The 27,440-nt window shown below is 30.1% G+C and overlaps 4 protein-coding genes across 4 annotated transcripts; all 4 read right to left on the bottom strand.

The window, feature by feature from the left end:
* Positions 1–33: 33 nt before the first annotated feature.
* Phum_PHUM252160 (uncharacterized protein) lies at positions 34–1,528 on the bottom strand (the record flags this gene model as incomplete). Its single annotated transcript, XM_002426358.1, has 5 exons — positions 34–394; positions 493–619; positions 699–953; positions 1,050–1,222; positions 1,308–1,528. 5 exons carry the CDS (start codon positions 1,526–1,528, stop codon positions 34–36), a joined length of 1,137 nt encoding a protein of 378 aa, XP_002426403.1.
* A 2,220-nt stretch (positions 1,529–3,748) lies between these two features.
* Positions 3,749–10,444, bottom strand: Phum_PHUM252150 (ADAM 19 precursor, putative; the record flags this gene model as incomplete). Its single annotated transcript, XM_002426357.1, has 13 exons — positions 3,749–6,410; positions 6,497–6,641; positions 6,719–6,917; positions 6,993–7,194; positions 7,288–7,460; positions 7,560–7,700; positions 7,792–8,050; positions 8,496–8,711; positions 8,800–8,969; positions 9,055–9,216; positions 9,567–9,791; positions 9,885–10,159; positions 10,429–10,444. 13 exons carry the CDS (start codon positions 10,442–10,444, stop codon positions 3,749–3,751), a joined length of 4,845 nt encoding a protein of 1,614 aa, XP_002426402.1.
* A 5,235-nt stretch (positions 10,445–15,679) lies between these two features.
* Positions 15,680–17,353, bottom strand: Phum_PHUM252140 (cytidine and deoxycytidylate deaminase zinc-binding region, putative; the record flags this gene model as incomplete). Its single annotated transcript, XM_002426356.1, has 2 exons — positions 15,680–16,750; positions 17,345–17,353. 2 exons carry the CDS (start codon positions 17,351–17,353, stop codon positions 15,680–15,682), a joined length of 1,080 nt encoding a protein of 359 aa, XP_002426401.1.
* A 6,931-nt stretch (positions 17,354–24,284) lies between these two features.
* Phum_PHUM252130 (uncharacterized protein) lies at positions 24,285–26,574 on the bottom strand (the record flags this gene model as incomplete). The annotated part of the gene is made up of 9 exons (XM_002426355.1): positions 24,285–24,314; positions 24,466–24,736; positions 24,818–25,071; positions 25,147–25,281; positions 25,376–25,610; positions 25,686–25,902; positions 25,964–26,122; positions 26,188–26,376; positions 26,454–26,574. The coding sequence occupies 9 exons, from the start codon at positions 26,572–26,574 to the stop codon at positions 24,285–24,287; spliced, it is 1,611 nt and encodes a 536-aa protein (XP_002426400.1).
* Positions 26,575–27,440: the final 866 nt, after the last annotated feature.

The following is a 27,440-nucleotide window of genomic DNA, read 5'->3' as shown; positions in this document are numbered from 1 at the left end:
CCCTTTTTGTCTGATTTTCCAAAAACTAATTTTTTAGCATAATTTGCCTCTTGAGAAAACTTTAAAAAAAAAGGAAATAGGTGAATAAAAAAAAAAAAAATACAATTTTTTGAAATCGAAAAAAAAAAAAAATTTATTAAATAAATAATATTTAATTATTTTTACTTCGAGTGGTAATATGTAATTATTTTTATGCAATTCTTGTTCTGTTTCAATTTCTTCTCCCGTTTTATCAATTTTTATTTGTTTCTTTTCATAATTTGCAAATGAATAAGTGTCAGACTTTTGAAGATGTTTCGGAATGTTGAATTCATATGGCAGTTGAACCAATTTTAAAGTTCTCACATCGTTCATGCTCGATTGAATTTCCGCGTAAACCCAAAATCTAGCAAATCTATAATTTTTGTTTTTAAAAAGTTGTGTAAATTGTGATATTAACATTAACTAATGTTTTTTTAATTTTGTTGTAGAATGAAAAATGATAATAATTACATTCTGTATAATATTTCTGAAATCACATTCATGTCGCTAATATTCCTTTTCGTTTTTTCAGCAATAGTTAAACTACTAGAAGAAGAATTCGATGTTGAATATTCATAAATATTTGTATCAGGATCACCTAAAAAAAAAAAAAAAAAAATTTGTTTACTTAATACCAAAATAAAAGGTTGGTTTGTTATTTGTATTATATAACTAACGATAAGGTGGTGGTGTAAAAATTCCTTCATCTGAAATTATATCCTCTAAAAATGGTGGCAAGGGTAAATTCCAAAATTCAGTTTCTGGTGTATTTATAGATAAGTTTTCTTCGTCACTCTTTGAATAAATTGCAGAAGAAGAAATTTCTGATTCTGCAGCCATTGTTTCTGTATAATTTTTCGGAGTATATTCTCCAGGAGAAAATAATAATTCTTTTAAATGTTCAAACATTTGATCTCTAGACGGATTCATTCCTGCGATAGCAAGAACAATTTTTTTTTTTATTTGAAATTTGTATTATGAAACATGTTTAAAACAAAAAAATGAAATAGTAAAACAACAGAAAGTACTTTGTATGTAATTGAAAAAATATGCTATCCATAAAAGTGTAGCTCTTTGATGTTTGTGAGTCATTCCAGCATTTTGTGCCGTCCATAATCCTTCGATGAACATATCGAGAATCCAAAAACTTAAAACGTTTGTTTCAAAATCTTCCATGTCGAAAATAATTTTTGTCATTTGTCTGAAACATGACAAAAAACAAAAAAAACTCTAAAGATTTTTTATAAAGTACAATAAACCTTAGGTGAATAATTAAAAAAACTCACTCGAAAACATCAGACAAATCTTCATGTTCAACATTTGGATATTCTCTAACGTTATCATTAATTCTAATTTTTTTAGGAAATTTGAGTGTATTTCCATATTCGATTTCTAATCTGGTTTCTTCGTAATCCGTATTTTCATTATCGTTTTCACTTTGTGGAATACCATAGAAACTTAATTTTTTATAACATTCACAAAAATTTTGAATTTTAGTTTTCGACATTTAATTGTTTTTTCTTAGTTTAAAAAGTAGTTGTCAAAAAAATTACCCTTTTTACGATTAGAAAAAAAAACCTTTTTTAGTTATTAAAATTGAAAATAAATTATTAAAATAAGCAAATATAAAACTTATTTTACTTACTTACTCCACAAAAACTTAAAAATAAACCTTTTATTAGCAATTATTTACAGGAAAAAAAAGTTTGTTATTTTCATATAGGATTGTTAAATGTAAACGTTGTTTTTAAAATGAAACGTCAAACGTTTGTCTAAAGCCACGACAAATCTCATTCGAAGAACATTTCGCGAGAATCTTCGAGAACATTTTAACGGTTGTTTAAGTGAGTGCGGGAAGTAAAAAATTTTATACGAGTTTTTTTTTTTTAAATAATAGTGAAAAAGGTGAATAATTATAAATAATTACGCTTTAAATAATTAAATAAAAATTTATTATTTCAAAATAATACTTAATAATTAAAATTAAAGTCATTTTATCGGCACATAAGGTAAAAAAAAAATCAAAATCATAAAAACGAATATTAAATATTTTAAAACAAATAATATTTTATAAAGGTTCAGAACAATTTTATTGAATTTAAATATATATTAATGATGATTTTAATTTATCATCATATTAAATTATTGATAATAACAAAAAAAAAAAAGTGAAAATTTTTCTGTACCTTGTACAATCCAATTATGATTTACATTATAATTATATACATATATAAATTTTTTTTTTTCTTTCTTTTAGAAATGCCAGTTTGATTGATGTTTGTCTATAATTAACAATTAATTACTCAACTTATTATTAATTGAAGAAACCAAAAAAACAATTTTGATATTTCAACGGCTGGTAAAACGAGTACTACTTGTCAATTTTTACCATTTCATGGTAAAAGTACAACACATCAAAACTGTAAGTGTCATTATTTTACTTTTTTTTCTTATTTTTCTCATATGTGAGATGTTTTACATTAATCTTTACAAAAACAAACAAACGAATAATAATAATAATACTAAAAAAATTGTGCAAATGTCGATTTGGAAAAAAAAAAAAAAAAAATGTATAAGATATTTGATTTTTACCCATTTGTAAGAATATTTGACAAAAAATTTGCTCCGCCATTTTGATTACGTCACAATCATGTACACACTTACATGTAGTTTAGTTTAAAAAAAAAAAAAATTTCAAAGTTTTTTTTTTATTTTTTATTAATTAATTTTATACCGATTAAAAAGAGGTTTCGTTTTAACAATATTTATTTATATATATATGTACACACGCGCACGTACGCACACGTTTACCTATAACTAAATAATAATAATAATTTACAATTGATAACAACAATGACCGTTGAAATAACCAAAAAAAAAATTTTTTTCTTTTAATTTCTTTTCGTTTTTATTTAAATAATAAAATCTTACGTGAAATAATAATAATAATAATAATAATAATAATAATAATAATAATAAAAGTTTTTTTTCCCCGTACGAATCTAGAAACAAATTAAATATTTTAATGATAATTTATAAAATGTCATAGAGTTTTTAAATACTCACACACGCATATATATATTTAAAACTTTTTTTTTTTTTAAATAAAAAAGAAAAAAATTAAAAAAAATCACAGATGATTCAGGCAATAAGGAAACTTTGATAAAAAGGTAATCGTCGTTAATTTTCTTTTTTTTTTTTTTTTTTTAAATTAAGGCCACGATATTAACGCGAACGTTTATACGTTTTCTCTCTCCCCCCCCCAAATAAGGTATAGAAATAAAATGGCGTCGTGGAAAGAATGGGAAATTTTTATAAACGTTTTCTCATTGCCTTGTAGTAAGTGCAGAACAAACAAACAAACAAACGAAATGACTTAAAATTATTACATTTCTGTTTTACTATTGGAAAAGTATTCGAAACCTTATTATAATAACACCGACGATACCTAAAAAATTGTTCTAAAATTTCCATTTTTTTTTTTTTTTTTTTTTTTTACTCTAAAACGAGTACTATAATAATTATTATTATTATTATTCATTTATCGTATCAGTCGATTTCTCTTCTTTTTAAATAGAAAAAAAAAAAAACGTTATCAATATACGATAGGTTTGTGTTTAATAACGAACGAATTCACTCACACAGAGCAATACCACGCGCTGGTCCCGGTAAAATTTAATTCCCCCCTCCCCCTTACCCTCCCACCCCCATTTGTTTAATTCTTATGTCATGGAATACTCGATTTGTTGCTGTTGCTGTTGCTGTCGTTTGAAAATTTAGACTTTGTTGATGTCACTGGAGGAACTGTTTTTTTATTATCGAAACTAACGTTTCCGGTCGATTCGAATTTACTTTGTAATCCGCTCACGGTCCCGTTCGCCGCGACGTTTCTCTTTGGCACTGGTTTTTCTTTACTTATTTCCGGTTTTCTTTCCGTTCCGAATTGTTTTTTATTTCCGTTCGGAATTTTATTCGTTAAATTTTCCCTGCTGTTTTTCCTGTTCAAAGAAGAACTCGATGACGTTTTCGATGGTTCCGTCGTGGTTTTTACCGAAGGTTTCGGTATAGAGGGAAGAGGTCTCGTTAATGGTTTCATCACCGTTCCTTCTTTCTCCGTCGTGAGACTAGTCGTTTTACGTGATGGCGATGGTTTCCTCGACAAGACGTTGGGCTTCGAAGACGTCATTTTCGTCGCACCGCTCAAATTATCAGTACTTTTGTTTTTTTCAGTCGTTTTTTTATTGTTACCGCCACCGGGTAAATTCGAAAGTGTTTTCGTCGTTTTCACCGACGACTTTGAAGTACCGCCATCATCCTCTTCGGGTGTTTTCGGAAAATTCGACGTGATCGACAAAGGAGTCGTTTTTGGTAGGGTTGGAGTACTTAGAAGAGAAGGACGCGTAAATGAGGATTTGACGAATGGACTCGCCGATGAAGGAGTGTTCGAATTATTATTATTATTATTATTACCACTAATCGAAGGCTCGACTTCTTTATTCGAAGTTAAAAAGTCTTTTTTTAAATCTTTATCCGCTGTCGTCATTTTCGGTTCGAATTTGTCTTTGTAACTGCTTGCTAATGGACCACTGTTTCTAATTAACGATGAGCTAAAAGGCTTGTAGGTATTTACATCGGTATTGTTCACTTTGGGAGTTTCTTCGCTCCCTGTTTTCTTGCTAAGATCGTTGAAGATCATGGGGGGTTTGGGTTGATTGATATTTTTCACCACGCTGTTATTAAACTCCGAACTCGCCGTGGAATTTGAATTTTTGGGTTCATTTTTATTACTCGATAAGTTACCGTAATAATTATTCGAATTACTACTCGCTCCGAAATTTTCCGACCCTTTTTCCTTTTCTTTCTTTTTTTTCAACGTGCCCGAAGAATAAATACTGTCTAAATTTCTTGCTTGTATTTCGGATACTATTTCACTCAGCAACCCCATGGATTCCGTACTACCCGTTCCTACTTTATTAAATGATTTCTTATTTTCCGCAGACTGGGATTCGGATTTTTCCAATTCCACAGGCTCTTCGTACCTGCCGTCATCGAAATGAACTTTCCGTTCATTATTATCTAATTTTTTCGACAGCTTCGGAGAGTCTTCGATTACGGCATAAATGTTGTTCGTGGGAGAATTATCCATTTGTGCCAGAGGAGCATTCTTTTCCGTCAGGAGATTAAGACAGTCGTCGTACGAATACTCCTGTGATAAGTTTTTCGGAGGAGGCGGCCTCGGAGGCGGTGACGTGGGTCTACTGTGAACGTGTATGCTCGTTGGCCGATTGGCTCCACTGGGAATTCGCATACTTCCAAAACTTTGTAGATTAGGTTTCGGCTGACTAGGTTCTCGCATGCTTTGAGCTCTCGATATACTTGTCGTCTCCTTTTCCGCTGCGCCTCCGGAGTCAACTTGAGGTATCGGATTCGATATTTCGATATTTTTAAGTTTTTCCTTATCGAATTTTAGTTTCCTTATTTCCGGTTTGATTTTAGCTTTGTTTTTCTCATTCACGCTCGATGATCTATTAATGGACGCGCTTTTCATCAAGCTGGCAATTTTCGTCAATGCTGGATACTCTTTGTTTTCTTTAAGCTCTTTTAATAGTTTTTTTTCATCCATTAATTTGTCAGAATTAGATATGGGTCTATTTTTAAAACTGTCATCGGGAACAGGCGGCAACTCCTTATCGTATCCTTCTGTTGTGGTTTCGTTCGGTGCTTTCGTCAAAGGAATAGAGGGAGCTTTTCTCGTCGGTACCAAATTGGCACCGTCCGCTAGTAATTCCTTAGCAGTGGTTCCCTCCAAAACCGGATCGGAAATTTTAGGTCTCGACGGTCCCAAACTCACGTTTGGAGCGTCTGTAACATCCGACGATTCTTTTGACGAAACCAACGATTTGTTTTTTGATTTGGTTCTAGGATTTGCGAAAATTACGTTGGGTAGAGTTGGAGCCGAGGGCACAATCGGAGGCGGTTCCTCGTTTTCAGATTTCCACTTATTGTCAATATTAGCATATATTCCCGAATTTAAATCGTTATCGTTTGGATTCGAATTGACTTTTTCGTATTTGACATAAGATGGCGGTAAAATATTGTTCGATTTCTCATGATTGAACTCTGTATTTTTAACCATAGAATTAGGAACGCTTTCTCCCGGTTTTTTAATGGGTTTTATGGTAAAACCTTTTCCTTTGACGAACAATTCACTTTGAAGATCGTTAATTTTTGGCTTTGCCGGAGTGACAACGGCAGCTTGTTTTTCATTTAGTAATGTCGCTTTAGGACCCGGAGACCTATCTCTAATAATTCCAACGTCGACTATGCCCACATTTTCAGGAAGCAATACCGTTGCTCCTCGTCCTGGCGATTGCCTCTTACATTCCCAACTAAAAAAAAAAAAAAAAAAATTTTTAATTATTGCGTTTTTTTTTTTTTTTATTTACAAATTGAGAAATCCATTCCCGATACTTACGGCGCGCTGGTATGTCTCGTAGGAGATTTTTTCCACCAGATTTTAACATTAGCTCTCGTGTAGTAGATAAATAAAAATGCCAAAATAGATAATATGAATATGACGAGAAAAACTAAATACAAAGCGATCGTGACTCTTTTTCCAACTAAAAAAAAAAAAAAAAAATTTAAATTGAATAAAAATTTTAAAAAAATTTAAAAAAAATTTGACGACAAAACTCACGATTAGGATCGCTCGCGGGTCCACTATCGGTGCTGCCTCCAGCACCGGGATAAGCGCAAAGAGGCGGAGCAAAACCGCGATTACAGTGACAATGACCTTTACTGTTACAAATTCCATTTCCGCTGCAGTTATTAGGGCAAGATTCCAAATTCGATTTCCGTAAATCTCCCACGGACATACATTTTTGATTAACGCACATCTAAATAAAAACAAACATGTTCGTTAAAATATGTATTTCTTAAGTTACTTTATAATGACAGTTAACGACACTGACTTTTCCCTCTCCGCATTTGGCACCATCCGGAGCCAATCCGGGATCTATTTCGTTGAGTCCCAAATCGACCATGGCCGTTCGGCATGCGGTAATGTTCATACCGCTGTTAATAAACGAATGAGCCAATATCGAAACGGATTCCATTCCGAATTCCAGTCTTTCGTTTAAATGACTGCAGTGTACCATGCCACAGTATACGTTCCTGTCCAAAAAAAAGGTTCAGGTTCATTTTGTTGAAAAATTCTAATCATCCACGATTAATACAAATTACGGGGAATCGAATACCATAACTTACTCGCTGTAACATTTAACGTATGTTTTATTTAAACGATTATAACCGCAATTTCCATGCATGTTCCCGTTAATGTTTTTCTCGTAGCATCTCGTATCGGAGTTTTTACCACTCGGACCCCACAATAATTGACACTGATCGGAATGGGATCGACATTTTCCTTGATAACAAAATGCCTGAAATATTTCCGCAAATAATAATGAAAAAATTCATAGAAAGCAGTCACCCCCGCCCCCCCCCAACATAATTAACGAAAACAAAAACAATTGACTCACTTTTCCCTTACTGCAACTATCTCCATCTATTTTGAACACATCCGAAGGACAGTATTCACTTTCTCCCGTACAATATTCGGGTAAATCGCACTCGTGTTCGGCCGATCTGCACTCAATTCCAGCTCCTTTAGGTTTACAAGTCTAAATTTACGAAACCATTATTATTATTATTATTATTTCATTTTTCATTCGGTGAGATGCATGTTGGGTAAAAAAAAAAAAAACCGCGTACCTCAAAATCGCAACATTCGCCGGTTGCACAACTCGCGTTGGCAAACAACATACACGTCGTGGCATTACAACAAGGATTATTGCATCTGTGAGGCAAACCGCAATCGCATTGTTCTCCCGGTTCGACGAATCCGTTTCCGCAAACCGGAGAATCGAAAAGTTTCGTCGGTTTGTTTCTCAAACAATAATCCATTCCGTGTTCGAAAGCTTGAGCTAAAAATTCGAGACTGCAGGAGGACCAATGAGAGGGTGACATGGCGCTAAAAAAAAAAAAAAAAAAACAAACAAATAATACGGATTTGGAAAACTCGCGATAGGTACCAATAATCATTTATAAAAAAAAGGAAAAACTCGTTTACTTTATTAGCTTACGCTCGCGTGGGTTTTGACATTTTTACAATTATAAATACATTACGCAATCGAATTTAGTTTGATACACCTCAAACGGTCACGAATTACAAAACGTACAGAACAACCCTACCTGTTAATCTTCAATTCAACGTGTACACGCACGCATGCATGCACGCACACGCACGCACACACGCATCACCTTTTCACATACATCCATTCATCCCACTCGTGTTCTATCTATCATCATTCACCCACATTTTATCAAAGAATTTCCCATTCAAATTTTTTTTTTTCAATTATCATTTCAAGTTCAAACAACAACAACAACGAGTCTTCTTCTCGCTTCCTCCTCACCTTGATGACGGTGCCATTATGCATCGATCGTCGGGACATTCGCAATCCGAACGATCGTGTTCCATTCCGAAATTATGACCCAACTCGTGTGCGACCGTTGTGGCAACCAAACCGACCACGGAACTGTGATCCATGAAAATCCCACCGCTGTATTCGAAAGTGCATATCGGTCCTTTCAATGCTTTTCCTACGACTCCTCCGTCGAATTGAACTCTCCTGCACACATACACACACACACATATATACTCTTAATATATATTGAAAAAAAAAAAATTATTAACGAATTTATTAATTAGCAGCTTACGTCAACAATTGAGCATTATCGTTTGGATGTTTCTTGACCAGAAATTCTTTTCTATATAATAAAAAATTCGTTAGCGTTTTATCACCGTTTGTTGATAAAAATATTTCGTTTTTTTCAGTCCACACGACGACGCCGATAAGAGCAATGAAAATGTTTAAGGGAACAAACAACTGAAATTAATAATAATAATAATAATAATAATTACTATTAACGAACGGAAGGAAGGTAGGCAGTTTTTACATTTGCTACACTGACCGCGTTGATTATATTCGTTATGTCTTTGCAATGTTGGTAAACATCTTTCAAATCTCCCAAAGCTTTATATTCTTCGTGATCGACGACGAGAAGTAATTCGACGTATCTCGACTGTCGATTGGCATTGTAAGGCCCTCGTATGGCATCCGTGTCTCTTTTCAGCTGTCCGAAAGAAACAAAAAAAATCATTATTTCAAATACGAAAGGACGATCGCAGGGACCTCCCCCCCTCTCTACTACTACTACTAATTTAGTAATTTCTAAACCACATTAAAAAAAATTATTCTCGACACGGATTTTTGAAATTGTAGGGCAAACTAATGAAAATCCCTCGGACTAACGGAATCTCCTTTTGCATGCAATAATAACAACAACAACGAGAGTGATAAAAAGTAATTTAAATTATAATTATTATTATTAGCGTTGTTGAATTTTGGTAGGTCAAAAAAAATACTCTCTCGAACGTAAAGAAAAATGGGGGGAGGGATTCGTAACCTTTTACCAATGCTCACCCTTAATAATTTGTCACTTTGTGGAAATCCACACGACAGCGTTTTATTCGGATTAATGTGTTTTCCATTGTACACGTAATTAAAACCCTCTTCGGGCCCTTTATCCACGTAATACGTTTCTTTTCCATCGTGAACGATACCTTTCAAATGAGTGCACGTCGACAATGCGGCCCAAGACCCGGGAACGTTACGTATGTACCCGTTGTAGTGACACAATTCCATTTCCTGCAACAACAACAACAACAACAAAAAAGTTTTTTTTTTTTTTTTTTTTCGTTCGAACGACGAAGGCAAATGGGTGGGGGGGGGAGTACTTACGTCCGGTGTAGGTTTGTGAACGTGGTACGATCCATTTTTTTGAGTCTTTTCAAAATACGATTTACTTATGAGATCATAATTAATTGTTAATTCTAAAATCCTTTCGATCCCGTCGAGATGTAGGGATATTATTAAATCCGGCGCGTGTCCACCCTTTTCCCCGGGATCGTGACTCCTCGATAATTCTCTTTTCGTTCTTCCGTGATATATCCTCGGTTTTGTGACGCTGTGCTCGGTAAAGTCTTTCGATGGCCTACTACCATCATCATTATCATCTAAACGAGAACAAAAAAAATTTTTTTTTTCAATTCGGCCGAGAAGAGAAATTAAATTCCTGCGTCATTATAATTATTATTATTATTTTTCTTTCGTCAATGCCAAATTTAAGAGAAATTAACATTTTGACCTAATTTGAAATTTGTGGTTGCCTTCGTTTAAAAAAAAAAAAAATTACAAATTGAACAATTTTTAAATATATGTAATAATAATAATAATAATAATAATAATGATGATATACGTAAAAGTTTTAATTAAATATTTGAACGTGATTTAACCACCATTATTATTATTATTATTAACGCTATACCGTGTAACAATTTGAAAATTTATTTATTTTTTTTTTTGTTTTTCAGGTGAGAGACACCATTATGGCAAACATCAGTCTCACCCCGTTTTCGAGAAAGAGAAAGAAGGACAGATTTAGAAAAACAAAAAGGGTAAGTTTCTTCTTTTTTTTTTTTTGGGGGAGGGATCACAACAAACGTTACAATCGATTATTGTTCCAACCGTGACTAATGGAATTTAATTGTCTGTTTTATCTAAAAAAAAAAAAAACTTTGTGTCTTCCATCGTGTGAATAGAAAATTACATACACGCACACACGCACACACATTTTCTATTTCGATCCCGTTTCTTTAGAAACAACAAATGACGTAAAAGGAAATAATATCTCTCTCTCTCTCTCTCTATTTTTTGGAATTCTTGCGTCGTCGATTGCTTCCGTGACAAAATTCCAGTAACTACTACTACTAGTGCCACTACTACTACCTGACCGCGATTCGATATGGCGACCGACCTTGAATTTTACGATTTATTCGAAAAATATCCAAATTTATTATTATTATTATTATTAAGATTGACGACATGTGTCCCGATTTGTAAAATCTATTGTGACAAAACTCGACTCGATTTTATTCGAAAAAAACAAAAAATAAAGAAGAGAAGGGAGTTGGGGAGGGGGAAACAAATTACATTGACGGTAATAATAATAATAATAATAATTAAACCGCAATAATAATTAAGGGCCGTTTACGTTCGCCAACCGAAACAAACAAACAAACACTTAATTACGATTTCTTTTTTTTCTTTGTGAATGACTTGTGCACAGGTATCATATTAAAAAACTATACGGAGTTGCAAACATAAAAATGACGATATAAAACTTCCTGCCACGATTTTTTTTTTTTTATTAATTGCGACACGATTAAGGCCCGAGTAATATTAATATTAATAATAATAATAATAATGATAATTTCCTCATTAAAGTAGGTTAAAGACGTTCAAAAAAAAAAAAAACTTAAAGAGTAGGAAGGTTGTCGACGTCGGATTTTAAATTTTAAAAAAATTGTTTTTTTTTTTTGGGGGGGGGGAAGGGGATGTGGTGGTGGGGGGGTTTTAAGACGATAATTAAATTTTTTTGTTTTTTCATTTCCGATTAAGAATTTTAAAAATTTGTTTAATCTTGAATTTGAACAATAACAATAACAATAACAATAACAATCACAACAACAACAAATTCTCTGGCGATATTTCAACAAATTTTTTTATTTTTTTTTGAAAAGTTCGTCGTCATTTATCTTTCATTCACATGTTTTCTCCTTTTTAATTCGGTAACTGGCAAAACCGGATATCCGCTCTATTATTGTTTTTAGGTTTTGTTTTTATAGAATTTTATTGTTTGTTTGTGTGTATCTCTTCCCCGGATTTGTAATCATCCCATTTTCGGCACATTCATTAATATTATTATTATTATTATTATTGTGGTTTTTCGGGAACTCTCGTTCAAATCGATTTGTATTAACTTTTTGACAATGTTACTGACGTGGCACCAACGACGCCATATAAACCGTGTCTTTATCCATTTAATTATTATTTAAGGAGATTTCACGTTCTCTTACGTTTTTTTTTTTTTTTTTAATTTGTTTTACACTAACTCATTTTTTTTTTTTTTTTAAATGGGGGGAGGGGGGAAACTTTCTTTACTTTTTATACTTTCACCGTTCGCGCTCATCATTTTATTATTATAAATTTTTTTTTTTTCGTAATTTTCGTATAATTTCGTGATGTTTGGTGTCACGGGTAAACGTCAATCACTTAACCCCTTGACAAAATGACTTAAATGTCGTCATCATCATCGTCGATTAACTTAATATACGTTAAGACAGGACATTCATTGATTCAAAATAACGATTCGAATAAACAAAAATGGCTCCCCAAAAAAAAAAAAAAAAAAAAAAAAAAACACTTTCGAAAAAGGTTGTTGGGTCGTAGTTGTTGGTAAATGATGAATTTATTCCGGAGCACGAACACACGCGTTTCACGTCAAAACTATTTCCGGGATGTCGCGCGGACCGATGTGACTTTTTTTTTTTTTTACGACGACGACAAAATGTTTCTTTTTTAAAAAAAAAATTTTTTTTTACGGTCTAAAGTCTTTGTGAGGTCATTTATTATTATTATTATTATTATTTTCTTTCTTTTTCTTTTTCTTTTTTTTTAAAGCCGGAAAACGCAGATTTCAAACGTATTTTGTGATTCATTTCCCCCTGAGGAATTTGGTAATCTTTCAAGGTGAAAACGTGATCGAGTAGTTTTTTTTTTTTTTCTGTAATAAAAGGCAATCACACACACACACACATGCACGCACGCAAGCACGTACGCACGCACGCACGCGCACCTAACCACTCGTTTAAAAAAAAAATTTATTAATTTTAATATCACGACTCTTTTACAATAATAAATTTTTTAACGAGTATCGAATTTTGAATGAATGGCAAACCTTCTAAGAGCTTTAATACTTTATCAGTTTTTCCACTTTTAACACCTGCGTAATAAAACTTACGCGTACGCACGCACTATTTCGCGTACAAACGCGTGAAGTTTTACTACTACGTAAAAACTTTAATCGTTTACGTAACAACAAAAACCGGTATTAATTACAAGTAGTAGAAGAGAGCGAGTCGGACGAAAAAAAAAAAAAATCGTAATAATAATAATAATAATAATGGTAGTAGTAGTGGTGGTGGTGGTGGGGGGTAGTAAATGAGTCTCTCTCTCTCTCTTAGTCAATGGTATTTCTGGGTAATATATACAACTCTGCACATTAGCACACAAATTCTAAGAACGGTAGCACCAATAATTAGAATACGTGCTCATCCCAATCCTCGAAATAGAAAAAAAAAAACGATATAATAACGATAATTATAAATTTGAATTATTCCGTGGAAATAACAATCGTGAAATTCTGCTACCACTACCACCATTTTTTTTTTATTCTTTACTCTCATAGATTAGTCATGTGAAAAGAAAAATCATCGAGAAATAACGCACAAGTCAAATTTCTTATTATTATTTAAACAACTAATATTACGATTTCCTTTAAAAAAAAAAAAAAAAAAAAAAATTGCACGCACGTGGCAGGAGAAATCTTTTGTGAATCACGATTGAATTTAAATTTTTTTTGCCAGACACGCTCCACAGAGTAAAAAAAATTAATTAATCAGTTTTCGATAATAAAACATCCGTTGATGATTGCACGATATAAATAAGTAATTCATTTGTCATTCGAAATGTAAGAAAAAAAAAACAACAACAACAAATTATTATTATTATTATTATTATTATTATTATTATTATTATTATTTTATGCTGATTACGGGAACGAGTTCGTTGACTTAAAAATAAATACGCTTACGACAGGAAATTATTATTTTTTTTTTTTTTAAAGGCTAAAATAAAAAATGATGAATTTTTTGTTGTTTCGAGAGTCAGACATTTTTACTCTTTTTTTGGCGCGAGAAATGCTGCCACGTTCATAAGGGTAGTTTTCCATCCGCGATCTTTCGTGGAATAAGACTTTTTAAAAAATCGGTTTTCCATAACGTCTCTCTCTCTCTCTATAATTAATTTTTCGGTAATCCATTAGATTCGGTAAAGTTTATTGTGCGTTCGTGCGTGCGTGCGTGCGTGCGTGCTTACACTTTAATTATAAATACAGTTAATAGTTCTAAAAACATCATTTTTATTAATACCAAAAAGAAAAAGAAAGAAAGGGTCAAAGGGCAAAGTCGTAAAAAAAATAATAATAATAAGTTCAATATAAAATTTTACTACTCGTCGTAATTTAAAAAAAAAAAAAAAAAAAAAAATGATACCTTAGCATAAATATTTATTTATTTATTTATTTATTTTTAAATGCAAATTAAACACAAATTAAATCGCTTAAGAAAGAATTTTTAATTACTGCAAATAATGACATTTTTTCCGTTTCCGTTTCGATTTTATTAAATTATTTGGGGGGACGTAAAAACTCGATATGAAATCGACATCCCTGTGACACGTGTAAACGCAAATCGGCTCCGTGATAAATAATTTAGTGTGTCAAAACAATATGATCGCTTTAGGGATCCCCTACATCATCATCATCATCATCATCATCATCATTATAATCGGTCGATAGGAATACACACGTGCGTACGTGCGCGTGTATATTTGTAAATTGCTGAAATTGCATTGTTATTATGCGGAATTGATTTTTTTTTTTTTTTTAAAAAACAAATATACAATTACTGCCACGTTGTGAATCTCGTGTCCATTACATCCATCGTTTGTTTTTAAATTTTTTCGGTTGTTGTTGTTGTTGTTGAAACGAAATTATCACGTAAATCGCACACAACGTGTAACACTTTTAATTTTAAATGCATGTCACATATTGTAATTATTTATGTAATACGAACACACCGTCTTATAATATTTTTCTACTTTCTAAAAACAAAAACAATTTTTTTTAAAAGACCTTCTTCTTCTTCTTCTTCTTGTACCAAAACCGGATGTTACCGGATGGAAAAAGAATGATAGATGACAGGGAAAAGAAAACAAAAGACAGGAGGGGAGGGGGGGAAACCCGCCTACTTACTACTACTACTACTGCCACTTTTACTACTACCACTAAATCGATTCATACAATTTCATCATTAATTCATTAAATTTCATTTCATTTACACAAACTAAACGACGTGTAAATAAAAAAACTAACAACCAATTATTTATTTTTTTAACGTAGTATTTCTTTTCTTTTTTTTTGGAGAATGAAAAATTAAATTTCCAGACACGTTCAACAAACGAACGAACGAACGAACGTGTGCGTGTGAACGATAACCAAATTTAAAATATATAAATAATTTTTTTTTTTTTTTATAACTTCGTAGGGGAAATAGAAACAAAAAAAAAAAAAATAGTGACGTCATTTTTTATAATTAAGGTGCAACGTAAATCACGTTTGAATTTTTTTTTTTTTTGAGGGGACAATTTTTACGCCGACATTTTTTTTTTTTTTCGCCGACATTTTTTTTATTATTTTTTTTTTTTAATTAAATTTATACAAAACGCCTTCACGTACAAATAATAAATTTTATTCGTTCGCATTTTTCTACAAAAAATATATTTTATCATCATCATCATCATCATCATTATTATTATTATTAATTTGTGTCAGTTTTTATCCGTTCGATAAACTCTCATTCTTTTGCTTTGACGAACTCGAAAACTTCGTAATGATGATTTAAATCTTTGATGGTGTGAACGTGGCACGCGGAGGCCAAAGCTCCCCTTTCGGGATTTCTAACGTGGAAGAAAACTCTTTTGATTCGACTGTGTACGAGAGACATGGCACACATTACGCAAGGTTCTTTTGCCACGTACAAATCGTAACCGGTGCACAAATAAGGGGCCTCATCATCATCATCATCATCAACCTCCCCCGCTTTCAACTTCACCTTGTCCATTGACGATGATTCATGATTCAACGTTGCGTTTTTCATATCGAAAGTTAATTCATCGTAGGGAAGATCCCAGGCGCCTCCATTATTCGTTCTCGCGACGACATCAATCGCCACCATTACGGCGTGTTGTAAAGGATGCACTTCCACCCTATCGCATCCCCAAGCGATGATTCGTCTCTCTTTGAAATCCACAATCATGGCGACGTTTTTCCCATTCTCGTTCTCCGACATTTTCAAAACTCGTTTCATGTTATCCAAATGATATTCGCGTTCGGATTCATCGAATATTCTCTCGCTCAACATCGTTTCGATTTTCTTCTCCGGATGAAAATTAACCGGCCAATATTCCATGGCCTTCTCGAATTGTTGCCTCGTTTTGGGTCCGCGTATCGGAACGGAATGAATTCCAACTCCGACGATCCCTAATTTCTCATAATCGAATCCCTTTTTTTTCAAATCATCCAAAATGATACAATCATCGTTCAATTTCATTTTTTTACTCGAACGTTCTTCCCCATCCCCATCCCCATCCTCCTCCTCTCCTTCCACACCTTTTTCCGGTATGAAATTCAAAATAACGTGAAATTTATCTCCGATTCTTTTGACTCTTTTCAAATGTTGTAATTTCGGTATGGGCAACAAGTCGTTCAAAGATTTAACGATTTTCGATATGAATTTCGGCGAATTTAATTCCGCCGCGTAAATTTTCGTCGTGGGCGTTTCGGTGTAATATTTTTCGTCCATAACGGCCCGGAACGTCATCTTCGTTTCGTCCTCTTCTCTCACGGGTTCATCCACCATTTTTCTCTTAATTTTTTTTTTTTTTTTTTTTAAATTTATTTATAGTTTTATCTGAATCCCCCGATCTGCAAAAAAAGAATTTTGCCGTTTGTTATCATGTTGTCGTTCGTTTCGTTCCTCGATCGTCTTTAAATGTTTCCTTTTAAAGTGTGTGTGCTACTCATTTTATTATCTTGTTTTTTTTTTTTTTTTTTTTTATAAATTAAAATCTAACGATTACATAATAGTATTATCATTATCATTATCATACTTGCGTTACAACTTCATCGTGAATTTTTTAAATTATAAATAATAATAATAATCGATGTCGGGGAGGGAGAGGGGGAGGGAGCGGTGGGAAAATTTCTCTCTATCGAATAGGAGTTAGTTTTCTTTGTTTTTAATTTTCGAACACCCTGGAAACGTTAAACGAAACGTCACAACAACAACAAAAAAATCCTGCACGAGAGAGAGAGAGAGAGAGAGAGAGAGGGGGGGGAGAGAGAAAGAGAGAGGAAGAGAGAGAGAGAGAGAGACGGAAATAAATAAAAACAATTCGCGATAACTATTTCCTCCACGAATTGTATTTGACGAAAAATCCCAATTTTAAGCGTTTCTAACTTGCGACATTTAAAAATTAACGACCGTTTAAATAGTGTTTAGTCATGAGCGCGAGACAAACATGAATTAAAAAAAAAAAAAAAATGGCGAATTTCAGTAGGATGATGATGATGATGATGATGATGACGATTTCGTATAAATTTTATACTTTTCTAAAACATCGAACGGATAATTATTATTAGTCCGGGTCATCGCGTTATTTAATTAATTTTTTCTCTCTCTCTCTCTCTCTTTCTTATTATTAACTTGTTCGAAACCTAAAAATTTATTAACGCGACAAAATTTGTGGCTTCCATTTTTTTTTTTTTTTTTTCAAGGTTGGAGAAATTGTCATCAAAATGAAACCCAAAAATTACATTTTTTTTTACATCCCCTACATTTCGCCGCGACTCCATTTTTTATACTTAATATCGTATAATCCTATGTTTAAAAAAATTAATGAGTAAATAATAATAATAATAATAATAATAATAATAATAATAATAATAATAATAATAATAATAATAATGACGTTTCACACGTGACCTAGAGACATATTTTATTTATTTATTTATTAACGTAGAAAGAAACTTCCTGTTTATTTTCCTTACGGACACAAAAAAAAAAAAGTTTTCTAAAAGGTTTTATATTATAGGAGGTTTCATCCCTTAGTTTAAATGTGATTTTTTATACGAAAATTTGACCGTATGGGGTTGAAACCCGACGCCGAACGGGCGCCCCAACAATTTTCGTCTGCTATTATTATTATTATTATTATTATTGTTAGGTGAGAATCGTTCAAACGTTTCGTTTCACGATTTTATTTCATTTTTTTCAAAATCGTTCGATTTCTCGATATGCATTCGATACCGTACGGAATAAAGACGGGGAGGGGGAAAGGATGAGAGGGAGAGAGAGAGAGAGAGAGAGAGAGATCAGGATATTTCGCTTCGGTCTTTGTTCAAGTTCATTTCCGGTATTAAAATATAAAAAAAAAAAAAAAAAAAGGTGCCGTATACGCGCACGAGAGTCATTAAATTTGTTTTCTTCCCCTTGTTTGTTTCTTGATGCAGAACAAACAACAACAACAACAACAAAACGGGCAATGAAAAAATATAAAAAAATAGCTTAGTTATTATTATTTTTTTTTTCTTCTTCTTACTAAACCGTTTATTTACGAATCAATTCGAAAATTGGTCCGAAGCCAACCAACCGTCCCCCTTCTCCCTCCCCCCTTCCCCTCCCCGTATTTTTTTCTTCTTATTTTTCTCTGCAGCTGTTTTGACCCGCAGCATCCCCAAACAATTAAAGATTTTATTTTATTTTTTTTTTTTTATTTCTTCATCTTTTTCTTTTTTTGATTTTTATATTAAAACCACGTTTTTTTTTTTTTTTTTTTTTTTTAAAAAAATCGCTCACGCGTCAAAGCCCGAGAGCCATCTTGTTTTTTTTCCTATTATTATTATTATTATTATTATTATTATTATTAAATAAAACGGGCATTAAATTTAATACCTTTGAGGATATATATATATTGAAATCGAGTCGAAAACCTGCTAAACTTATTATTATTATTGCTATTTAATAAGAAAACGTTTTCGAGCGCGGTTATGCAAAATAAACTAATAATAATAATGATGATGATGATGATGATGATAATAACATAATGAGGAAAATTCGAACAAAGTTACGTAAAAAAAAAAAAATTTTTTTTTTCTTTTTAACACGAGTATATTAAACGACGTTAAAAAAAAACATGGTGCTCGTACGCATTTATGCGTAAAATGAGAGAATGACCATTGTGTAATAATAATAATAATAATAATAATAATAATAATAATGATAATAATAAACAACAACAAAGACGAAGCGTCCGTGTGAATGATGGTCACAAAAAAAACAAAAACATAATTGTGTTCGTTCTTTCGTTCGTTTGTTTGTTTGTTTATACCCTCCTCGTCTTTCCATTTAATATAAAAATTTAATTAATTTTAATAATAATTTTTTCACGTATCATTTTTTTTTTTTTTTTTCGGTTGGTAATAACGATTGCATAATAATAACAACAACAACAACAACAAATCATAAATTATCATTGTCGTCGTCATGTTTGAAATTTGAATAGAATATAAAAATTCATTTATTTATTTATTTATTTATTTTTTTTTTTTTTTTGCACGGTTGTAAACGTTTCGAGACTTACATAGAAAGAAAATAAAAATTTCGATGGGAAATTTATTTATTAAAAAAAAAAAAAAAAAATCGTCGTGGCACGAGATTCGCGACGCGTTTATTAACGTTTTTCTTTTTTTTCGAGTCCGTTTTCGGACCCGGGTCGGAGGAAAGGGAAGAGAGGGGGAGGGGTAAGGAGGATTTTATTACACACAAACCATACATACACGCATAAAGTTTAAAAAAAAAAAAAAAAAAAAAAAAAGTTCCCCCATTTTAAACGGGGGAACTTTCTTTCTCTTCCAAAACAAAACCAAACAACAACAACAACGGGATAATTTTTTGTTGTCGTTGTTGTTGTATACAATCAATTCGTATACGAGAAAATCCTTCTTCATTTCCCCCCCCCTCCTTCGATATAAACATATAAAATTTTGATTACTCGAAAATATCGATAAACCGATATCCGATTTAGTTAATTAAATACGCGTTCGTGGTAAAAAACAGAAAAAAATTCGAATTCGTTTGTAATAATAATAATAATAATGGTTTTAATAGTGTTTTCATTTCAAATATCATCATCATCATCATCATCATTATTTTATATACTCATATAAAAACGCGTAATTAAAAAAAAAAAATTTGAAAAGAAACATTATACTTATATATATTTTTTTTATACATTTTTAATTTAAAAAAAGTTGATGTTGTGCTCTCTCTCTCTCTCTCTCTGTTTCATTTTCATACAAAATACACGAAACGGTCCTTTAAAAGAGAGAGAGAGAGAGAAAGAGAGAGAATCTTTGGTAGAAAACGAGCGAATGTTTAACGAAAAAAAAACGTATCATACATTTTATATCATTTATAAAGTGAATTTTTAATTTCTTAGCCGGGAAAGTAATAATAATAATAATAATAATAATAATAATAATAATAATAATAATAATAATGATGATGATGATGATGATGATGATGATGATGATGATGATGATGATGATGATGATGATGATGATGATGATAATAATAATAATAATAATAATAATAATAATAATAATAATAATAAATGTGGGCCAACCCTTTTGTTTTTTTTTTTTTAATAAATTCTTGGGGGGGAAATTTTTGGGAAAAAAAAACAAAGTTTCAATAGAACTTAAATTCCAAACAACTGGGGGGGGGGGGGGGGGGGTTTGTTTGTTTGTAAACGTCAGAAACCAACAGCAAAAGTCAAAAAAAAAAAAAAAAAAAAAAAAAAAAAAATGAATGAAAAAAAAAAAAATGTGTTTGTTTATCGTGAAGCCAACCAAAAAAATTTGAATTTTTTAAAAACATTTTTATGATTTCGTTAATTATTATTATCATTATCATTATTATTATTATTACATTTATACGATGTTACAAAGTGGATTCTTTTTTTTTTTAAATGTACCTGTGCTGGCTTTTTTTTTTGACATTCGAAACGGAACGATTAATAAAAATAAATAAAAATAATATTTTTATAATGTACGACAGAGAGAGAGAGAGACATACAATAATAAAGAGAGAGAGAGACTATATAGACATACAATAATAAAGAGAGAGAGAGTTAATATATAGACATATAATAATAGAGAGAGAAAGAGAGACAACAACATAGAGACATACAATAATATAGAGAGAAGGAGAGAGAGAGAGAGAGAAACAACATGGAGACATACAATAATATAGAGAGAAGGAGAGAGAGAGAGAGAGAAACAACATAGAGACATACAATAATATAGAGAGAGACAACATAGAGATATACAGTAATAGAGAGAGAGAGAGAGAACAATACAAATGAATTTTTTTTTTTTTTTTTTTTTTTTTTTTCAAATAAAAACGTCACCTTTCACTTTCTAAGCTCATCATCATCATCATCATCATCATCATCATCATCAACAACAAAAACATTACTTCTTATAATTAATCATCGTTTTATTTATTTTTTTTTTTTTTTTACTAATTCATTTCTCAAACAATAAATCCATAAATGTGGAGAGAGAAAAAAGAGAGAGAGAGAGAGAGAGAGAGAGAGAGAGAGTGAGTGAGAGAGAGGGAAAAATAACGAGGATGAAAAAATACTTTTTATTACATTTTGTGTTTGTTTTCAACAAAACATGTAATTAGTACACAAAACGGAAAATAATTTTTTTTTTCCTTTTTTTTTTTTTTTTTTTTCGTATAAAAAATTTCTCACACATCGACAATTTTTTTATTTAACTCGACAAACAAAAAACAATAAAGACGAAAGGAAAAAAAAAAAAAATAGAATTTAAAAGTCATGTTCTCATCAATCATCAATTACTATGACCTGTTGATAAAATTTAATGACTTTGTAAAAAAAAAAACAAAACAAAACTTTCCAATCGTTTGTTACCATTATTATTATTATTATTACTTTTCGCGCTTTGCACTACCCCCTCCCCCCTACCTCCCATCATTAACCGGTTATTATTAGCTTTAAGAATAAAATTTTTTTTTTTTTAAGGAAATTAAAATAACAAAAAAAAAAAAAAATGGGGGAATTTTTTTTTTCGAATGAATGAATGAAATGATTTTGTTTTTTTTTCTTCCAAATTCAAGAATGTTTCATATCATTCTTACAAAAAAATTTCCAAACATAAAACAATAAACATTAATAATACTTTGATGTCTGCCTGCCATTCAAAATAGGAAAAATAACAAAAGAATCATTACAATCATTATCATTATCATTATTATTATTATTTGTTTTTCATCCATTCGAAAAAAATAATAGGATGAAGAATGTTGTTAAATGCATCATTAATAACCTAATTATTATACAAATCAGTATCATCACTTTTTTTTTTTTTTTTTTTTTTTACTTCTAATGCATTATTCAATAATTACCAAATTATAAATTATCATTCGTAAAATCAATTTAAAACCTTTATTCGATTAGGATTTGCTTAAAATTAAACAATTAACTTGTAAAAATTTTTTTGTAATGATTAATGATGAATTTGACAAAAACTGTTTCGAATAAAACTATCACAAATAACAAAAACAAACCTCGAATTAACATCAAAATAATAATAATAATAATAATAATAATCGATTGTGAACCGATAATTTCAAATAGTTGAAAAAAAATTGTAAAATCATTTCATTACATTCACATTTCAATGTTGTTATTCCAAAAAAATTATTTAAATGATGAATGAATTGAAATTTGATTTTACAAACAAACAAACAAACAAACAAACTTGGTACAAAATTAAAAACCTACAAACAATTTTTTAAATTTGGAATATCCGACATGAATAAAGGGGGTAATATGAAAAAAATTCTTTTTTTTAAAATTTTTTACAATCGTCAAGTTTAAATATTTTCTTCAATTTTGATTCATCAAATCGAATAAAATCATGATTGTGACTCATTTAAAAATCCTTCATTTAAAAATAAATAATAATAATAATAATAATAATAATAATAATGAATATAATTTGTATTAAAATAATTGATAAGTGTATGAAAAACAATAACGAATAATCGTTTAATTATTATTATTATTATTATGTGTGATAACAAATTTTAATTGCATTATTATTATTATTATTATTATGATACTAATGATTTATTTATTCGATACAGATTTAACTAAGGTAATTAAAAGTAATGTGATAATAATAATAATAATAATAATTTTAGTGGATAACGAATAAAATAATATAATTACAATAATAAATAAAAAAGTTTTGTATTAATGGAAGTCGGTGTGTGTGTCACCAACCATGTGTGTGTGTGTGATGTTTGTGACACATTTACTGTTATGTCGTAATGAAATTTTTATATTAAAAACAAATAATTTATAAAAAAAAATTGTATGATATGAATCAAAGTTGAGTTTATTAAAATTATAAAATGTATTACTGGGAAGACGACTTTGATTCTTTTTTTATTTATTATTGTACTTTGATTATTTATTTATTTTGGTATATATATATATATATTTTCGATGTGTAACATAATCCTAAACTAAGGTCAAAAACCGTTAATATTAGTTCAAGGTTATTAACGAATAATAGACAACAAGGTACTGATGAATGTACACACAATACTACCAAAAAAAAAAATTGAAATAAGGTTTTACGGTGCAAGTACCTTACACACAACAATTTAAAAATATATATATATGCATAAAAGAAATTTAGTGGGGGTAAAAAAAAAAAGGTTGTTTCATTTTTTCAAGTACCACTCTTATATCGGACGCCATTACAACAGGAAGCTCAAAGCATGAAACTATATATATGACACAGTAAAGAATTTTTTTTTTATGCTTAACAATACTCGCATACTTACTCAAATAAACACAATCAACTAATTTAATAAAATATGCACTAAATATACAAATAAAAACACAGCGAGAAAATTTCCACCTCACTTTAACTGCCATTATACATATATTATTAAAACACTCAATTCTACCGAGACATAGTTGATACTAACTAAGCTCTTAATAAAAAACTTGTACTAAATGTCTAATCGTACGTTCGAATTAGAGAGAGATAGAGAGAGAGAAGGAGTCGGTGAGTCGGTTACGCACGACATCTTTTAACCGAAATTGTAATTAAAAATTAAAATGGCAGACTTTGGCGGTTTTAATAATGAAGTTTTTTTTATTAATTATTACATATATGTTTAATTTTATTAAATTGCGGTTTAAGAAAAGTTATTAATCGTTTTTGGTTTAACGACTAATTTAATAATTAATATAGTTTTAGAAAAGTTTTAAACTTCATTTTATGTTTAATCAATTACAACACATTGAGGGGTTTACAAACTTATTAATTAATAATGGAAAAAAAAAAAAAACTTTTAATCTAACGGTAAGCAAATTTTTCTTTTAAAAAGGATATAAAAGTATTAAAGAAATGTAAATGCTAATAATAATTAGGTAATTTATATATATTTAATTAATATAATTTCCATACGGCTTTTGAAAAATGGTCATGATTACAAGATTTGTCCGTTAAAGTTTGTATATTTTTATCCATAACTGGAGTAATTTGAATACAAAAATCTCGTTTCAAACGAATCGTTTGTTGGGATTTAGTTTGACATTTCGTTAAATTTGCTATTTTCACAGCTCTTTTCTTTAACTCCCATTCGCTAAACGTGTGATTTTTATTTATGTTTGATTCAATGGGATGAAGTTCTGTTTGAACTTCGACATTTGCCCTCTTAGGTTCCTCATTAAATTTCCTACATTTAAACAAAAAAAAAAATCCACAATTATAATAAATTCATCATCGAACGAAAACTGAACACACCATCATAACTCACAACATTTCCCTTCCATAATCTTCTAAATCTTTTCTCATGTTTAAAATATTAATTAAATCCACTTTGATCCTAACGATTGTAAAAATTGATTTTATGTAACGTATTGGATCTTTAGCCCATTTGTAACTCGCTTCCGGTGAATAAAATGAATAATAACGATTATCAAATTCCATAATACCGATTGATACATTTCCGGTGAGTAAAAATCCATTTGTGTGTGACAAAGTCCAAGCACAAAATCCGTTATATTCCAACTTGCGATAAAAACCAAATTTATATTTATTTCCTTTACAAAAATTTTCAATTTTTTTTTTTTAAAATCAATTTACCACAATGTTGTCTTCTGCTAAATTTTTCATCGAATAAATTTTAACACCGGGATAAAATTCGGGAGTATCTTGTATAATCGAATCGTTGATTTCTACTGGTAAAAACGTATTTAAATCAGTCGAAAATAACGATATCTCGAAATTTTTTTTATTAATCAACTGCAAATTAATTATTATTATTATTAGCTTATGGTTAACATATACAATAAATATTTTCAGGTATTGTCACCTCCATATAAGACGAAAGTTCAACGAAATTATTATTGATTTCACTTAGTACGTCAATTTCTTCTTGCATTTGAACCCAAACGTTACTCAATTGGAGGAAAAGAGGGAAAACTTGAACCGTTGCAACGGCTACCCTATATTTAACAACATCGTGGATTTTTAAAAGGTAAGATTGTAATTTTAATATAAGTTCATCTATTATCATCGACGAATCGTTTAAATCCCTAATGATATCCCTTAAAAACAAACAAAAACAAAATTTATTACGTCATAGACCTCGAATCCCTTACAGAAGAATCAAAACAACAAACTTTAACGATATTTCAATTTGCCTTAGATAAATCAAACCGTTTTTAATATTTTCAACATTTTCAAAATGGCGTAATTTTATTTTATCATCTAAATTATTCAAATCGTAGATTTTAAATCCGCCATTTACAAAACAATTAATTTTTTCATTTAAATCGTTTTTAAAACGCGCAACTCTTTCTTTGGTTGCTTTAACACCCTGTGACAATATCATGGGCACTATAACAAAACATTAGCATTAGTTTCCTTTGTTATCATTATCATCATCATAATCACTTACGATCATCGATTCCTTCTCCTCCCTTTTTACAATCCTTATTAAAAAGACGTATGCCTGTAACGAGTCGTGCAAATTCAATTAATTGATGTTCTTTCGAATGTTTGTTCAGCATAATGAAATTATCCATTTCTGAATTTTTAAATATACTTTGCAAAGCAGCTGAAAAAAAAAAAATTCGTAATAATAATAATAATATTATCATAAATTAGGGAGTTCTCAACAACCTTGAGTTTCTATAATAATCGATTCTTCCGTTGGTAATCCCAATCCGGCAAACATTATGACAAAAATAACAATTTTCCTATAAAGGTGTATCTTGTTGACAATTTTTTTATAACTTTCATCGACTATGTCGGAAAATATTGGCAACACGTTTTTAAATATTGTTTCGTGATGTATTTTTTTTATTTCTTCTGCAACAAACAAACAAACAAACAAACAATCATTTTAACATCCCGTAATGAAAGTCGAAAAATTTCTATATAAATACCTTTTAAACGATATTTTTTCATCCAAAATAATTGTAATTTTATTGTTTGAATCCATATGGGAGCCTTATCATCATTATTATTATTATCAATTTCTTTCTTGCAATTTTTTATTATATCCATTATTAAATTGTTGTCGTCATCCTTTTCGTACAAATCCGTAATTTTTTTATTGTTTTGTAATAATTTCATATCGATCTAAAACAATTTAAAATTATATGTGACGTTTTATTTTAATGATAATGATAATATACAAACAAACAAACAAACAAACAAACCAAAAAAATTAATAAGTCGATATCGTTTACATCATTTCCAAAAATTTTTTTTATATATTGTACAAAACGAAATTTTTCTTCTTCTTCCATTTTTTCCAACATTTAACAAACTTTTGCTGTTGCTACAGGAAACAATTTAATGGGGGGTGAGGGTGGGGGGTAACAAACTAAAAAAAAAAATTCTCATTTTTACGCACACGTTTTTAACTTTTAGTTATTTATTTATTTATTGCTCATTCTATTACAATTTTACAATTTTTTTTTTTTTACCGTGCCACAATATATAAAAAAAAAAAAAACGGTGCTTTTTTTTTTTCCTCATACAAAACATACAAATACAAACGACAAACGAGAAATTTATTACTTAAAAAAAAAAATCATTATTATTATCCATATACTTAACTTATGATAATTAATCAATTTAATTTCGTCTGTATTAAATTAAAAAACAAACAAATTTTCACAATGAAGAAATATATATATATATTATTATTATTATTAATTGGCAAGTTTATTAATTAATTAATTAATTAAAAATAATAATAATAAGAAAGCAAAATGAATGATATATATATATATATACCCGGGGGAAAAAAAAAATTAAATTAAATAACAATTGACATTGTCGACAATAATAATAATAATAATAATACATTGACCTAAACTCTACTACACATTAATAACAACCAAAAAGAGTTTTTTTTTTTAATT

The sequence above is a fragment of the Pediculus humanus genome, genomic scaffold (genome assembly GCF_000006295.1).
Source record: "Pediculus humanus corporis 1103172107623 genomic scaffold, whole genome shotgun sequence".
Classification (NCBI taxonomy): domain Eukaryota; kingdom Metazoa; phylum Arthropoda; class Insecta; order Psocodea; family Pediculidae; genus Pediculus; species Pediculus humanus.
Note: the sequence above shows the minus strand (reverse complement) of the source record. Positions and strands in the feature narration are given on the sequence as shown.